Source organism: Chenopodium album, chromosome 2, assembly GCF_948465745.1.
Source record: "Chenopodium album chromosome 2, dcCheAlbu1.1, whole genome shotgun sequence".
NCBI lineage: Eukaryota > Viridiplantae > Streptophyta > Magnoliopsida > Caryophyllales > Amaranthaceae > Chenopodium > Chenopodium album.
The window spans coordinates 4,673,886-4,689,766 of NC_137835.1; the positions used below are offsets into that span (position 1 = coordinate 4,673,886).

The following is a 15,881-nucleotide window of genomic DNA, read 5'->3' on the forward strand; positions in this document are numbered from 1 at the left end:
TTTGCTGAGGCATTACTATTTGCGGCCTTTGCATCATTGCTAGTGTAGACGGTTGCTAGATTGGATCGGGTCATTGAGGAGGTAGAAGAGCTTGGTAGGATAGCTCAGTTTAAGGCAGGGGATGACATTGTTGTTAAGTAGCAAAAAAAAAATTCACCTTTAAGGGCCCAACCGGGTTCGAACCGGTGACCTATTGATCTGCAGTCAATTGCTCTACCACTGAGCTATGGACCCAATATTGTTTAATTCATAGAAAAATATTTATTTAATATGATTATGCGATATGCCTTTCACTAACAGAAACTTTCAAACTAAGATCTTGCAAATGTAAATTAACTTTGATTGTACTTTATAATAGGCAATACATTAAACTTTCATAATAATATTACAGTATTTATTATGAAATGATTGAAATAATTTAACACGAAGTATGAATTTTATTTTTTTTTAACGAGAAGGTTAGGTGGTGAATTCCTTACTAATCAAACCAATCATGTCTTGTGATAAATTAAGAGAAAAGAGGAATAATAGAGCATAAAGGAGAGTAGTAAGTTTCCCACATATACCTCCTAGGCTCCAAGTCTGATCTGAACTTAATGGCGTCGTGGCACGGTCGTGTACTCGTGTAGACATCAACTTAATCTATTCTTACATGGCTTTTGGCTACCTGATACAACATATATCAGCAATATGAGATTCAAACTCACATTTTTATGCATCTATCATAATCATAAACATCTAAAAAAAAACACCAAGATATACATTTTGAAAACTTTAAAAAGTTTATCCAACAATCTCTTTTTGAACACAGGACAATTAACCAGAGGCCAAGTTCAGAAATAGTAAGGACCAAGCAACCAATGTTGCGTTACAAATTTACAACATAAAATCATACGGAGTACAAGAGAGGAGAACAATGACAAAATAACCAACAAACACATAAAGATAAGATATTTTTGTTATACATCTAAGTTAATATAAAAAATGGGTGGTCAGTTATCTATCTGGAAAATTAATGGCTTGTTGTGTCTCAAACACTGTATTTTACAGGTGTAGAGGAAGTCCAAGGAACTTATTTGGATGGAACATTGGAAAATCAAAAGTTAATGAGAAACCACAGCCTAAGTACCATGACATTGATCTTCCTTTCCCACCTTCGCTGGTCTCCAAAACCTTTCTAAATGGTACTGTTTCCTCTTTTTTCTCTATCTTTTTATCATCAAAATGCTTGATATTTATTTTACTACGATTTAATTATACATTTCAAGAAGTAAACTTTTAAACGTCCTATTTCATACGATTGAATTTGAACCCATATGTATTACATACTTCGTATCATCTATCATCATATATAGACTAATTAAGGATAATATTGCATACATCTAGATTCTAGACCTTTGTAAATCCGGAGTCACACTAGTGTCAAATCTTGGTGTCGTTTTGTTGGAAGTATTAGACTAGCAATTCAGATACTTAATTTGGTCTTATTCCTGTTAATATCTTTTGTTGACTGGCAGGAAGAGAATTGAAATGCTGTTACAGAGCAAGCATTGATGGATTTAATGCAATTGACTTCCACAAATACTGTGACTTTAAGGGCCCTTGTGTTATAATAGGTTACACAAACAACAAGACCTTTAAGTTTGGAGCATTCAATCCAGAAGGTTATAGAAGCACAGATGATTACTATGACTCCTTTGATGCATTCCTCTTTTACTGGCAAGAGGATGGGAAACCTGATCCAATAATACTACCCAAAGTTGGGGGCAGTGGAGCTGCCCTTTTCGATTATGCCCGTGGGGGGCCACAATTTGGCTCCGATGGACTGCTCATCGGCCCACCCCTAACTCCTGTCATGGGTGTGTTTACAGGACCTGATCCGAGTTCAGGTGCAGGTGATCTCAGGCAAGCAAAGTCTAGGCTGGGGTTATCCTATGCTAAGAGACCTGATGGAAAGGAGTCTATCTTCGGGGATGAATCCAATGCAACCCTTGAAGAGGTCCAAGTCTTCTGCAGTCCAGACATTGCAAGATTATACTAATGTATTGTTTATTATCCTCCTTGTGCAGCAAGATAATTAATCAATGGATGAAGACATATTAGAGCTTTTTATTTCTTTGCACTAACAGTTTTCAATAGCTTTTTAGATGGGTGGCCAACTTTCCTAGACTTCACTTTACTTTCGTGGATTAACTAATAATAGCAGAAGCATGTACAACATTACTTAAATTAATTCAGAGTTCTAACATTGTCCAAAAAGATAGGATAGCACTCTCATTACTCTGATACCAGATTTCACTTTTATAATATCAGAAGTTTAAACAAATTCCACGAAAAGGACATCACCCCGCCTCCCTCAAACAACAAAATTGGTATGAACTATGAAGGATGTGGCAAAAGAGATTTCCAAACTTATTCCATGAGTTTTAGCAGTAGGATGAATAGGTCCTGTGGAAAGAGTTCTTAGAGGCCGGCGAATCCAACTTCTAAGAATCTTAAGAGGGTTTAGAAGAAAAGAGCTAAGTGATGTAGCCCTTTTGCAGTGCTTTAAATTAAAGTCCATTACTTGCAAATTCTTTAATCAGATTCTTGCTAAAAGGAGAGTTCAAAAGAAGGGGGAAGTGGAATAATGAGGAAACTTCAACTTATAGAGAATATGACATAACTTGCCTGAGTGATCCAAGGGCCAGCAGAGCTTTTTCATGACACAAACGAGTTGCTGCATCGCCTTTTTCTCTTCCACTAAACAATTGGTCTTTGACATTAAGTTTGAAATCCTAAATAGAAAACATTGTGTTCACACCTTAAAATATGTAGAAATTTGAAAAATATTTCAACAGCAAGACAAGTTTAACTTAAGCATTTTTAAAAATCATGTTAATGCTGCATTTCCTTTTTTTTTTTTTCTGACTAGCAAGTCAGGGCTACTTACATTAACTAAGCACAAATATTAACATTGATAAAGCAATAATAAATCTTACTAAAAAAAAACTAATTTTTCCTTGTGAGGTTTTGTGGGGCAAAATAAAGATAAAAAAGAAAGAAGTAAGAAAGGGACTGGAGTACTTGAAAATGACAGCCTTGGTGCTTTCCTGAAGCCTGCATTCATACATTAATCACTAAGTGGTGCTACTTAGTGTTTAGTCACAATGCAAAAGGTGAAAGCAGTAGCTTTAACAAAAATGTCACCTTTTAATTTGATGCACTACTACTGCAGCTGGACTGATGGTTCAGTATTTTATTTGGCCCCTGCAGTGACTCTGAGGATGGCAACCACCTAGAAAAGGCAGGGACAAAAACTATTATGCATGCATACGTTGGCTCATTTCTATTCATTTTTATCAGTACTTCCATAAGCAAATCAGTGTTTGTTGATGCAATTTAATTTGTCAAATAGAAGCAGCATCATGGTGATGATGTTGCCTGATTATGACTAGAGGACCACTGGTTTTAGGGTGTTGATTCTTATGTTACTCAGACTATTCATATCAACTCAAGCACTCATGTCCGATCCTCAGCACTTCAGTTCATGGTATGGGCACTTGACAAATATACATGTGCCTGACAATAGTGCCAGAGTTCAATTAACACAAAGATAAATAAGCATCAATACTTGAGATGAAAAGTGTAGGAATTATGTCTAAGATGTTAATGTTATATAACGGTAATTAATTATACAGAAGATATATAGAGATTTCTCAGCTGGCCCTTACTGAAACAATGCCTGTAGACTGCAGTAACAGACTAACAGTATTACAGTAACACACCAAAGTTCTGCAAAAAGCTTCATCTCAATTTCATGCCATAATGAATTTATTAACACAACTAAAATAGTCGTTATGAAGGGTGTAAAGTGTAATCTTGCTAAATCTCCAACATTGAAAAGATAAATCGAGACAAGACAAGAAAGAAGAAAAGAAACCAGGGAAAAATAAAGGGGATTGGGGATATGGGGCTTACATGTATGATTTTTACTATGAATAACATGTAAACTAAACTGTAAAAGGATATGGGACAAAAAAGAAAGGAAGAGATAAAGCATATTAATGCTAAATCTTGTCATAATATGTTAAAAACTGCGAGGAAATTAAAAGAACATGAAAAGCTGAAGGACAGTTCATTTACAGAGTTCTTTTCTTTCAAGCTGCATTCATACATAGTATCCAACCTCAACTTCAAGTTCGAGTAACAAAGAAAAAGTTAAGTGTAGCAGCCTCAATCAAAATGTTGCTTTTTTGAGTAAAGTGCTGCATAATTATCACTCAATGATTGAGATAGGGTGTGCAAACATAGGCCTAGGCTTCCATATTCCATGATATGAGGGCATTATTACAGAGAAAAGTTTTGAATGGCTAAAGCCAAGATACTATCCACCCATGAGAAACAACATTTGTCAATTCGCTTGCTGATGATTGGTCTTGTTTTTTATATGAATTCTCCAAAATTATAAGTAGCAGGAAAATATGTCAGTGCTATAGAAAGGTCAGTTCTTTTTCAACAATCAAAGTAAAAAGCTTAAAACCAACTACTGTAATGCAGCAAAAATCCACAGAAGAGAAAATTTTAGGGAAAACTAGTTCACTCAGACGAGCAACTCTTGGGTGAGAGTGTGAGACAGTCTCACATTCACACTAACTTATTGTGAGATGCTAAAGGTTGTCCTTAAAAAGTTAGTCATCCTTGAAATAGATGAAGTCACCCACACAGTCTAGTACACCATCAACTTATGATGGCATTACAATTTCTTACATACACCCGCTGAAGATCTAAATCTTGCTTGTGGGTGTACACCTGAATTGCGTGGTGTACTAGTGTATGAATACTGAAGATAACTTTTGAGGATCAGCAATATTACTGCCTGACTATTTATTGTACTAAATTGAAAATATCGTAAAATAGGTTTCTGACTGAAGAAATAATTTGTCTTATTAGAATGCAAAAGGTCAAGTTAAAGCAGACAGCCAGACATGCTTGTTGACAAATCGGGGTTGTTGCCATAGATAATAATGAGTAACAATAACACTTTATAATTACTAGAAAATCAGATACACAATAATTCAGAAAACTGAAAAATGTACATAAGCTGCTTCTGTTAATGAAGCTTATAAATAGTAGCCAAAGGAAAGTTAAGTCAAGACATACAAGGACCACTAATTATCTCTAAAGGTGATTTGTAAAAGTAATTGTCACAAGACATATTTCCTAGTGATTTGAACGCATAATAAAGTACTCAAACTGATGTAACCTTACATAGTTACATGCATACTGTAGGTTCAAGCTCCAATTATGACAAACCAAGAACACACAAAAAAGGCGTTGTCTTGGATGATTTCATATTACATAGCAGAAAAAGATAAAACTGAGTCAGGCATCCTTGTTTAGGTCATGCTCTTGAGCCACAAAGACCGAGTAATGATCCAGCAATATTCCAAACCTCTATCATTTGGACGTACAGAAAACACAAGTTGTGATGGTTCCTATTGGTTTCAGAAGGGATTTTGATAGGTTAAGGCATTGATTGTGTCATATCCATCATAAAGCATACCCACATTTCCATCATATCCCATGTAATCCATGTTAGCAGAGTAGGGTGACATGCAGCCAATCTGATTAAGATCATGTTCAATCTCGGAGAAAGTTGCATACGATGAACTTGGAGAATTACCTTGGTGAGGCTGCCATGTAGACATTGGATTCTGAAAGTCGCATTGTGGGATGTAATCAGTTGCCATTCTTTGTCCTCGAGAGAATTCCTGTATTAAGCCATACAACACCAAAGGAACATGTTTCAAAATCCTATCAACCAAGAAAGAAAAGTACATGCAGGAAGCCGGGAAATAAACCACCAATAGCTCTTACAAAAGAAACCAAATATTTTACCTTGGAGGAATCAAGAATCAAATCAGGTGAGACCCACATGCTTGGAGACTGCGAGCTCAATGATGCAGTTGTTTCGAAATCTGCCCTTGGTGTGATGTAAGGAGAAGAAATAGGGGTGGAATAGTTGCTGCTGTTGTACTGATTGTCACTGGAGCCACTCAAGAGCTCATTTGAAACTTCAGTAGGCATGTACTCTCTATTGCTTGAACTGCTTCCAGCTCTTTTAGATTTCACCTCTTCATTGAAACCGCTCTTTTTAACCACACGACACAAGGCAAAAGCTCCCTGGGAGAAGGAATATCACACAAAGAATTGATATTAATACATGGTTCATCAGCTGATCAACTCTGTTAGAATTAGGAGATACCAACTGTTCTGAGTTTCTTACTTTAGTATTTGGTGTCATTTCATCACACAGGCGATACTCATGCATCACCCAGTCAGTTCTACTTCCTAAAGGAGCACGCCCTTGATAGAAAACAAGGGTCTTCCGGTAGCCAGTCACAGAGGATTCACATACCACTTTACGGTCTTTGCCAGTGGCTTTCCAGTAGCCAGCCCTGGTGGCTCTATTCGAACGTGAGCCATTTGGATACTTCTTATCTCTTGGATAGAAAAAGAACCACTCCATATCGCGTTTGGGAAGAAATGATTTGTCTACAGATCATGCAAAACATATCAAAATGTGAAAAGGGATCAAAGAACTTTCTCTTTTTATGATTATAAATATTTCATAATCATATGCAAAGCAAGTGAAGAATAAAACAAAGCCGATTCAATTGGCTTTAGGAGTAGAAAGTTTGATACCCCACCTAAAAATAATCTAGTATGTAATGAGTAATCTAAATTATCATTTAAATTCAGCCTAAAAACATGCTTTTTAGCAGGCTTCATTTGAAATTTGATACATAATAGATATGCAATTGACAAAATCTTTCTGGCAAGATGACATAAAACATTCAACTGTAAGCATCAACTTTTTGAAAAATGAATGGTAATGAGCTATATTACCTGGTAATTCCCAAGGATCAAACTTATAAAAATCGATCACAGGAATCACTTCGAGCTCGATTTCTAGCCCTTCAACCTTCCTTTTCAAGTAGTAATCAACCAACTCCTCGTCAGTAGGATGAAACCGAAAACCGGGTGGTAATGTCGCACCTTCCATTATGTCACTCTTTCTAAAAAAAGCTCTAATTATCAAGTTAACCTCTATCAATGGGGAAAGAAAACACAACAGTACACTCACTCAAAGAAGCAATTCCACAAACAGTTGGTGGGTGTCTAAATATATAGCTAAGTACCCATGTTACACCTGTTTACAATCTTAAAAATCCAAAAATAGAAGCTCTTCCCAATACAGAATTTGGCCTCAAAAACTGTAAATAATTCCCATAAAATGCATCCTTTATACAACAATAACATTTTCTGGCAAAGTCCAATTTTTTAGTGGGTCAAGAAATAATCCCCCCACTAAATTCACCAATTATAACCACTTAAAACAAAAAATCTCTTCAAATTACTAAAAAATTCTAAATTTTATGCAATACCCACAAGTTTAATTCAGCTATAAACTATGAAAAATTAGCTAAATTAACCAAAGTTGCAAACTTTTGAAGTACCCAGAAGCTAAAAACTTTCAAGTTAGTGTTTTCAGACTAAATTTGGCGGCTGAAAGTGCAGAATTGCGGTTACAAAGAAGAAAGGCGGGAAAGAAGAGGGGAAAAGATGAGTGTAAGAGGAGAAGAAAGAGAGAGAGGAAGAAGGTATATATAGGTGATGGAGAAGGGGGACAGGCAGTCCAATTTTGCAACACCGAAAGAATGAAGAGTTTGCTTGTCTGGAGTGCTCCTCTAAAATTCCAAGCTTGTGGGACCCTTTGCTCTCTTAAGCATCTCTTACCCCGTTCACATTATTGATTATAGATTTATAATGCCTTTAAAAAAAATAATTTAAGGTATGGAGTATTAAACATGTTCAAGTGTGGTAGAGTCGTAGAGCTGATCACGAGGCAATCGATTTATAAGTCATAATTGTAACTCGATTCAGGTTAGGAAGTGAGTCATTGTTAGAAAATGAGTCAGTTTTGACAAAGAATGCTCAAATAGTCAATAAAAGCTCTTTAGGTAAAATGTTTCTATTAAGAATGAATGTGGTAATCGGTAGGTTATCACCTTAGGGTGAGTTTATTACAAGTCTTGAGCAAAGTCTCAATATGAGTCTTGCTCAAGATTCTTGTAGTAAAGTCAAAGACTCACTTGAGTCTTAAATTGAATTTGGAAATTCAAAAGTCATGTCCGCTTAAGGGACAAATGCTACAATATTTGATTGGTTTCATTATTCGAGATATTAAGAATTTGTTTTCTCATCCCCTTATTTCTCCAATAAACATGTCCATACTGATTCATGAAGCATAATTAATTATGCATATCTTGCAATTGTTAGTATATTTCATCTTATTAAATTTAATGAGAATTTAGTATGTAACTATTACTTGTCATATGTCATGTGTTTGTATTATATATGACTTAAAATGACATCTCATGTTTTACTAATACGGAATATGAATTATGCATTGTCTTTCACATATATATTTTTTTGATTAGAGAATTTTACTTGATCAATGTAATTTCGTTGATTGAGACCATTTATGTAAGTTTAAAGATATAAGCCAATTACTTTTTAGCATATCGGACTATTAAAGCTTTGGCAACTCAAATCTTTCTACAAATTGACATACCAACTAATCATCTACGAAGTACAATTGTTGTAAAAAGGTAAAACTCATTTGTAGAATACAAGTTTGAAGCTTTGGATGCACTAATGGAGGGAATAAGTGGTTTTCTTGGTCAAGTCATGGAAGTCCAAGTACCTTCCACATCATCATGAGTAGGACAAAAACACTTTCTTTGCCTTTGGTTTTAAAGTGCTAGCGTCATTGGGCCCAGGCCCAAAATAATAATGGCCATAAAACTCAAAGTGTGTAAACACCATTTTTAAAAATTACCTTTTCAAGACTTATAAAAGCACGCCAAATAACTACACTTTTTTTAAGTTCACATGAGAAACACAAAAAGATTTGCTTCTTACTCGTTTTTGCTAATTCTTAATTTTCGTTTAATCTAATTAAAACTTGTTTAATTAGAAAGTTCCCTTAAAAATACTGCTAATTACATGGATTAAAGTTAGGGTAACATAATAGCAAAAAGCACATTAATATCTTCTTCCTATTATGATTAACAAAGTAGGAAAAGTTTGCTAATATAACATTACTTTACAAGTGACTTAATGCATTATCTACTTATCTACTTTAATTTGGGTATAGGGTTCATAAAAAGCTATTACTACCTCAATTATTAAGTACTACTCGTCTATTCTTAATAGCATTCGTGTTGCAAAAATGACTATCCTTGGTATTAAATACGAGTACATTATTTAGTTAATTGTTAGAGGTTGAGAAAAGAATACAAAAGAGTCAAAAGCTTTATACGTTTCATCTAAATTTTAGTGAAATGAAATTATTGCTACTAATTAAACTACGTACGTAACCTATTTTTGCTATCTAAACTAGTTTTATACTAGCTTACTACGGAGTAGTATTTTATGTAATGTGAAATTCAATTTACCGGTTACATATATCGACTAATAAAACTAAATATGACTTTTTATCAAAATTGATTTTCGCTAAAATTACATTATTATTGTTATTATTATTATTGGAGGTTACTACTTTAACATATATACTAGTTTTATCCCCGTGCAAATGCACGGATTTATAATAATAAGACATGAAAATAAAAATAAATAAATTAATTAATAAAAGTCAATTAAAATGGAGTTAGTTTAAATGAAATGGCTTATATGTAACATTTTTTATTTTTGAATTTGAATTCATATCATGTCTATCCTTAAAATTCTCATGTTAGATACATTATTTAAAATATTTTATAAATTATTGTAAGTTTTTTTTCATTAAATTTTTTTTATCATGTTATTTTTTAAGGGAAAAAAAGAAATTTTAAAAAAAAAAAGCTAAAAAATATTTGGGCAGGAAAATTTTTGTTGTGAATGTGACATGTGTACTTAAGGGATAACTCTGGTGATTACTTTAATATATAGTATAGATGACCGAGTAGTTAACTAACTAAAAAAATAAATAAAATGACAGTAGAACCTTACCATACATGTTATGCGGCCAATTGTAATTTAGGTTTGGAGAATGTGCAAAAGTGAAAGGTTGCATGCATTTGCACTGATTTGAAGATACTAGAAATAATCTTTTCAATTGTAAGGTTTGTTATAATCATGTTTGTATGTGAACTTGTGAATAATTGATTGAATTGAATCTCTTTAAAATGCTGTTTAAGGCAATATCATCATTACTACAAAGTTTGCTGATGATCCAGTTACATGGCAAAAGTGGGTTATGTGTTGGTTTTGTCTCCTGTATATTGCAAATAAAGGTACTTGGGAGTCAGAGAATTTTTCTTTTTGAAAATACCAAGGTGAAGGTAGCTAGGTACTTCCCATAATTTCAATTTACCCTAATACTCCATATATAGTGTAAACTTTTTTCATTTTTGAATCCTCAGTTAGTTTATATACATCCGTGGAAAATAAGATACCCTTTAAAGAAGCTATATAATTACAGTATCAACAAGTATGGAAGAAAGCAAAAAATTTCTCATACCATAATCAGTAAATTGAAATACTTTTTTATCGTCTAAACCTTAAACCTTTAACATTTTACTTTAAACATTTAGCACTCTACCAGCAAAACGTGTTCCATATTATTATTTTTTTCTTAACAAAATATTTTAATTTTTTAATCATCATCAAATACACAAAGAATAGATCAACATGTATAACTAGGAAAGCATTCAAAATTCCTTTTTTTTTTCCTCTTTTCCATCTTGGTTCATGGTTTGAGGGACAAATATGCCAAGAGTGTTTGAAGAATGAACAACATAAAGAGGAAAAGAATGTAAAAGAGGGTTTATCAACTATGATAAAATTGTGTGTATATTATAGGAAGCAATTATAATGGACGTTCTAAAATTAAGTATAACGTATATTTTTAAAGACAAGGTGTGAAAATGATGAAATTTATGCAAAAAAAATGAAATTAAATAAAAAAGTTATTAAGAATTAAAGGTTGGCTTTATAGTTATAAGTGAAAAACTACAAAGTTGAAGGACCACCATACTTATCATGTCGCTATTCATCAATATGCTTTCGGCCCCTTTTGTTCCTTTGATGACATGGAAGTCTAATTAGCTCAACTTAGCCTATTAATCAACATTCTTACTTCCACTATTTTTGCTAAACATAAACTTAATTAATTAACTTTTATGCGTTATAATTATAAGTTACTACTTTGTCTTTGTGTATTTATAAAGTGTAATTATAATATTAATTTGTTGATTCGTTAGTCTTAAGTTGGTTGTTGAAGATGGTAGTTTATTTGGTTTGAAGGGGATAGTTATTGTTCTCTTTAAGGACTTTAATGTACTTCTAGTTTTATGTGCTTGCAAAAGGGGTTAATGATGCTTTAAACGGATCATGAAAGATTATTTGGCGGTTTAGTGCATTTTTTTTTTCTCCTTTTTATAAATTTATACTTGTGTAAAAGACAATAGTTGGTTTCATAATGTATGATATACATATTTTTATATATATATATATATATAATAAATAAACCTTGTTTACTTGTCATGATTTTAAGATAGAACTGGAACACTTAATTTTATAATTCACCGTATTACTTTTTTATATAAATATTTTAGATTTACAACAAACACAAGTAAAAACAATGAGTATATACATACCCTTTGAAGCAAAAATGAATTGAAGTAAAGTTTGAAAAATAATACAAAGTATCAATTAATCTAATAGATTCTTAGTTGATTATGCTTGTATTTTGCAATATGAATTTCATATAATACTCAAAACTTGTATCAAGTTTTATGTTGTAGGCTTAAGCTAGCAACATTATTATTATGCCAGAAACGTCTTCATACTCCCTCCAATCCCACTTTAATCTAATAATCTATATGTCTAACTTCGCAAACAACCTTATAACTTTTATGGTCGTAATTAATATTCAATTCCCTTTGTATTGTACATACGTTTGAACATTAAACATATTATTATAAAAAATTATAAAAATCAACTTCAAGAAACAAATAATGTGTGAAGTAAATAATAATATATAGATGTGTACATTTCATAATAATTATCAAGTTTTAGTAATTTCATTACAGAATACTATATAATCTAATGAATTATTTAATAATCAAATGAACAAAGATATATCTTGAGGACGTAATAGAAAAATCATAATAAATGTAACAAAATAACAATCAACTAAAATGAGACGGAGATAGCATGCATTATAACTAGTAAGATAATTAGATAAATAACAACTATGGTCATTGTGTTTGCCACTTTAATAATTTCACACATGTTGATTTGAAAGTTAGCAATTATTTAAGAGATGAAGAAGACATAACAGAATGAAGCTATCATTTGGCTCTCCATTAACGTCCAAAAAGAAACATGTTAAGGAACTATCTTGGAAGAGCGTAAAACCTTTACACTGAACATGAACATTTTTTATGGCTGAAACTGTTCTTAAATAGTTACTAACGTGATGTGGAAAGACAAAAAGAAAGAGATTAAACCACTTTAATTTCATGTTGATTCCATTATTTTTGGCAGTATCTGATCTAATTAGACACAATGTTTCTGTTGAGAAAGATGCCCTAAAAGACCACAAAGCAATGCTTATTTCCCCCCCCCCCCCCCCCCAAGATAAATCCAAGGTAGCTTAGACAAGATTTAATTCCAAACTAGTGAGTAGCCCGAGCGTTGTCCCGGGTTGCTACTGTTGTAGACGTGCAATCGATAAATGTTTTTAATGACTTTTTAAAATTGTAATTATCACTATCAAACTAAAATTGAGTTTTTTTATTTTTAATTATTTTTTTTAATAGAACCTTGTGGTTTGCACCTATATATTTTTTTTTACATATTAATAACACACTTGATAATTGGCTCAGATGATGAAATAGTTACTCTTGTTATAAAAGGTTGAGGGTTCAATTTTCCATATCGTTACATTTTTATATGGGGTAATGTTGTTGCTTGGGTGATGTGGCATTGTTTGAGTGATGATGTGGCATCATGAGATGTTGGGAAGATTACGTGGCATATCGATGTTGTTAAGAACGCCTTTTAATATATGGTATAAATATAAGTGTCACTTCTAAGTTTTTTTTACAAAATACAAGTAATTAAGATGACATTCTAAATTACCTTTAAAAAAAATGACATTCTCCATTAAAGCAATGCTTCATTCATATACATGCGAGTATTTTTCTAATAATTTTAGTAATATCATATCAGACACACCGACCTTGTTATTAATGATGAATTTAGAGGTAGTAAATTAGTAATAGGATATTCATGTTTTGGATTGGGTCATCTTTGAGTAAGATTTGTTCTAGTTGATCTGATTATTGGGATAGGTTCAAATATTCATAATTTAACAATACTGATAAAAAATAAAATTAAAAATAAAAAAGGTAAATTGGGTGATTTTGATTTTTGAGTAGAGTTTAAATTTCTAATTAGGTAATTAAATACGTTTGCTAAGTCTGACCTATTAATCATAGCAGACAGAAAGAAAACTTATGAATTGCCAAGTACTAGTGTACTACTAAGTATTATCACAAGTTCATTTAATCTCTCACGTTAAACCAAAATAAAAACACAGTCTTAATTTTAATTGTCTTAATTAGGATGATTGCTAGTTTGTCAAAAAAATAATGTTGACTATTGAATCATGTCACTAATCTACCAATTTAATAATTCGATCTTGCTAACGAGCGCCCCGGGGCGTTAGTTAAGGATAAATTATATTGGTTGAAATGGTATTAAGTTAGGAATTCATGACAAAATCACGCGTCGTTCAGTGTAATTAATGTTAATTTTAGTCTAATATTTGCACTTTAATTCTCTTATCTAACGTCCCGGGGGCGCTTAAGGAATTGACGTAGAATTATTTGGATTTGGATTTGCTTTATAATGGAAAATTTAGCCAGATTAATAATTAATTAATGAGTAATAAACTAATTAATGTGCATGAAAATCATGCATATTTATTTATCTGTAGGTCCACACTCCACAGTGTCAAATTGTAGTCGCATGTGGACAAATGAAAAATGTGAAGCCATTTTTGATCATATGAAGTACATCATTAGAACTTAGAAGTATGTTAATATGTTATTAATATACTACTGTATAGATTAATCCAAACATGAAACACAAAATTTCGGTCAAATTTTGTGTGTTAATGGATAATTTTTGAACAACTTTTGGCAACCATTATCAAACTAGCATGCATGGTATTTGGACTATATTTATATGTGAAACTACCTTTCGCCGCATATTTATAAGTAGGACATGCTATATGATATAGGGAGTAACGAGTAATATGATTATATGAATATGAACTTATGAAGTAGTAGTAGTATACTAGTATAGTAGTATAAGTTGATAATAATATATTTTCATGTAATTTGATAAATTGTAGGTTTATTTTTGGGACACTAATAATCACACTATGTTGCATCCTTGTCATGAACATGTAAGTTATGGATACCGATACTAAATGAAAATATTATTTCTTCTTTGGTTGTGAAATCGTTAGACTATTACCCTAAAATTGAATTGTCATAATAGTTATTGTGTCATCTATTTGGTACCTTGATTTTAATTTACGTAGTAATATATAAAAAAAATGTCAAAATTCGATAGGTAGGCTCATAGAAGATTTGAATAGCCTAGCCCGACAGGGAGCATCATCCTTGGTATGTTGGGAGCATAAAATAATTTGCCATAGACCTATAAGGCTATAATATAATCCAAACATCTTCACAATATCTATAAGTTAAATACGAGTTTGGGCCACAATCACAATCAAGAGAGAAAGAGCTCACTTTACAAGTTAAAATGAGGTACCATCTTTAAATCATGCATATGGCAATAAAAGGAATAGTCCCTTAACCTTATAAAGTGTTTGATTCTCTCTTAATTAGCTTATTTTTTAATATGAGATACTTATTAAAATCATTAAAAACTACATACATGTCACCATTTATTTTTTCAAATAATACTCATATATATTACGAAGTATTTGAAATATTTGTGTAGTTTAATTTAATAAACCTCAAAGGGATGTACATATATCCTTTTTGACATAGAGATTGCACAATAAGTCAATAATGCAATAATATTTATTCTATTCTAATTATGTTACTTTGCCCAAAAAATATGTTACTCATCCGTTCTAATTTACTGGTATAATTTTTCTACAAGGGATGTCCCAATTCATTTCATCATTTTCTTTTAAGAATTCTCTACTTTTATCCTCTTTAATTGAGCTTCATATTCAAACTATCTAATTTTTCTCGAAAAAATATTGGTGCATAGACCCTATGTATTTAGCATGCACATAGGATGACGTTTTTGTAAATAATGAAAACATGAGAGTGGAAAATATGATGGTAAAATGTACCACTACATGCATAATAGTACATAAAAAGTACTATTCAAACAACTTATACTTTAATGGTACATTATACATGCATAATAGTACACAAAAATGTACCACTATATCATTAAGAGAGAAAAAAATGTACCATCGAACCCCAGATTGTCCTCCTGCGTGCATGCCAAATACATAGGTCCTATGCGCCTAGATGCACTCATTTTTCTCTTAGCCCAGTGCCATCTCAGACTTTTTGGGGGGGCCTGAGCGATTAAACAACGAAGATGCACATGATACATAATTTGCTAACAAATTTTTTTTTTCCTATTGTCGTTGTTGTGAGTATAATAATAAAAAAAAAAAAAAATTAGGATGGGAGAAACCGTAAATAAATCTCACAAATACGAATATATAATACAGAGTACAGTACAAATAATATAATTGTTGA

At 32.2% G+C, this 15,881-nt stretch overlaps 2 protein-coding genes and 1 non-coding gene across 3 annotated transcripts; 1 reads left to right on the top strand and 2 right to left on the bottom strand.

Annotated features, from left to right (window-relative positions):
• Positions 1–162: 162 nt before the first annotated feature.
• On the bottom strand, positions 163–234 carry TRNAC-GCA (transfer RNA cysteine (anticodon GCA)). Its single transcript has one exon. It is a non-coding gene; the product is annotated as a tRNA-Cys (tRNA).
• Positions 235–992: 758 nt separating this feature from the next.
• Positions 993–2,122, top strand: LOC145580358 (uncharacterized). Its single transcript, XM_081637745.1, has 2 exons — positions 993–1,184; positions 1,518–2,122. Exons 1-2 carry the CDS (start codon positions 1,016–1,018, stop codon positions 2,039–2,041), a joined length of 693 nt encoding a protein of 230 aa, XP_081493871.1. The 5' UTR covers positions 993–1,015; the 3' UTR covers positions 2,042–2,122.
• A 2,925-nt stretch (positions 2,123–5,047) lies between these two features.
• On the bottom strand, positions 5,048–7,503 carry LOC145580375 (NAC domain-containing protein 71-like). The gene is made up of 4 exons (XM_081637746.1): positions 6,892–7,503; positions 6,269–6,537; positions 5,881–6,165; positions 5,048–5,753 (listed from the first exon to the last, which is right to left on the bottom strand). Exons 1-4 carry the CDS (start codon positions 7,046–7,048, stop codon positions 5,487–5,489), a joined length of 978 nt encoding a protein of 325 aa, XP_081493872.1. The 5' UTR covers positions 7,049–7,503; the 3' UTR covers positions 5,048–5,486.
• Between the last annotated feature and the right edge of the window lie 8,378 nt (positions 7,504–15,881).

Bases quoted from the DNA above. Each gene is read 5' to 3' on its own strand.
- LOC145580375 (XM_081637746.1), bottom strand. From the start codon at position 7,048: ATGGAAGGTGCGACATTACCACCCGGTTTTCGGTTTCATCCTACTGAC. The intron at 6,538-6,891 runs GTAATATAGCTC...CATGATCTGTAG, and splicing joins TGATCCTTGGGAATTACCAG to ACAAATCATTTCTTCCCAAA. The intron at 5,754-5,880 runs GTAAAATATTTG...GGCTTAATACAG, and splicing joins TGATTCTTGATTCCTCCAAG to GAATTCTCTCGAGGACAAAG.
- LOC145580358 (XM_081637745.1), top strand. From the start codon at position 1,016: ATGGCTTGTTGTGTCTCAAACACTGTATTTTACAGGTGTAGAGGAAGT. The intron at 1,185-1,517 runs GTACTGTTTCCT...GTTGACTGGCAG, and splicing joins CTCCAAAACCTTTCTAAATG to GAAGAGAATTGAAATGCTGT.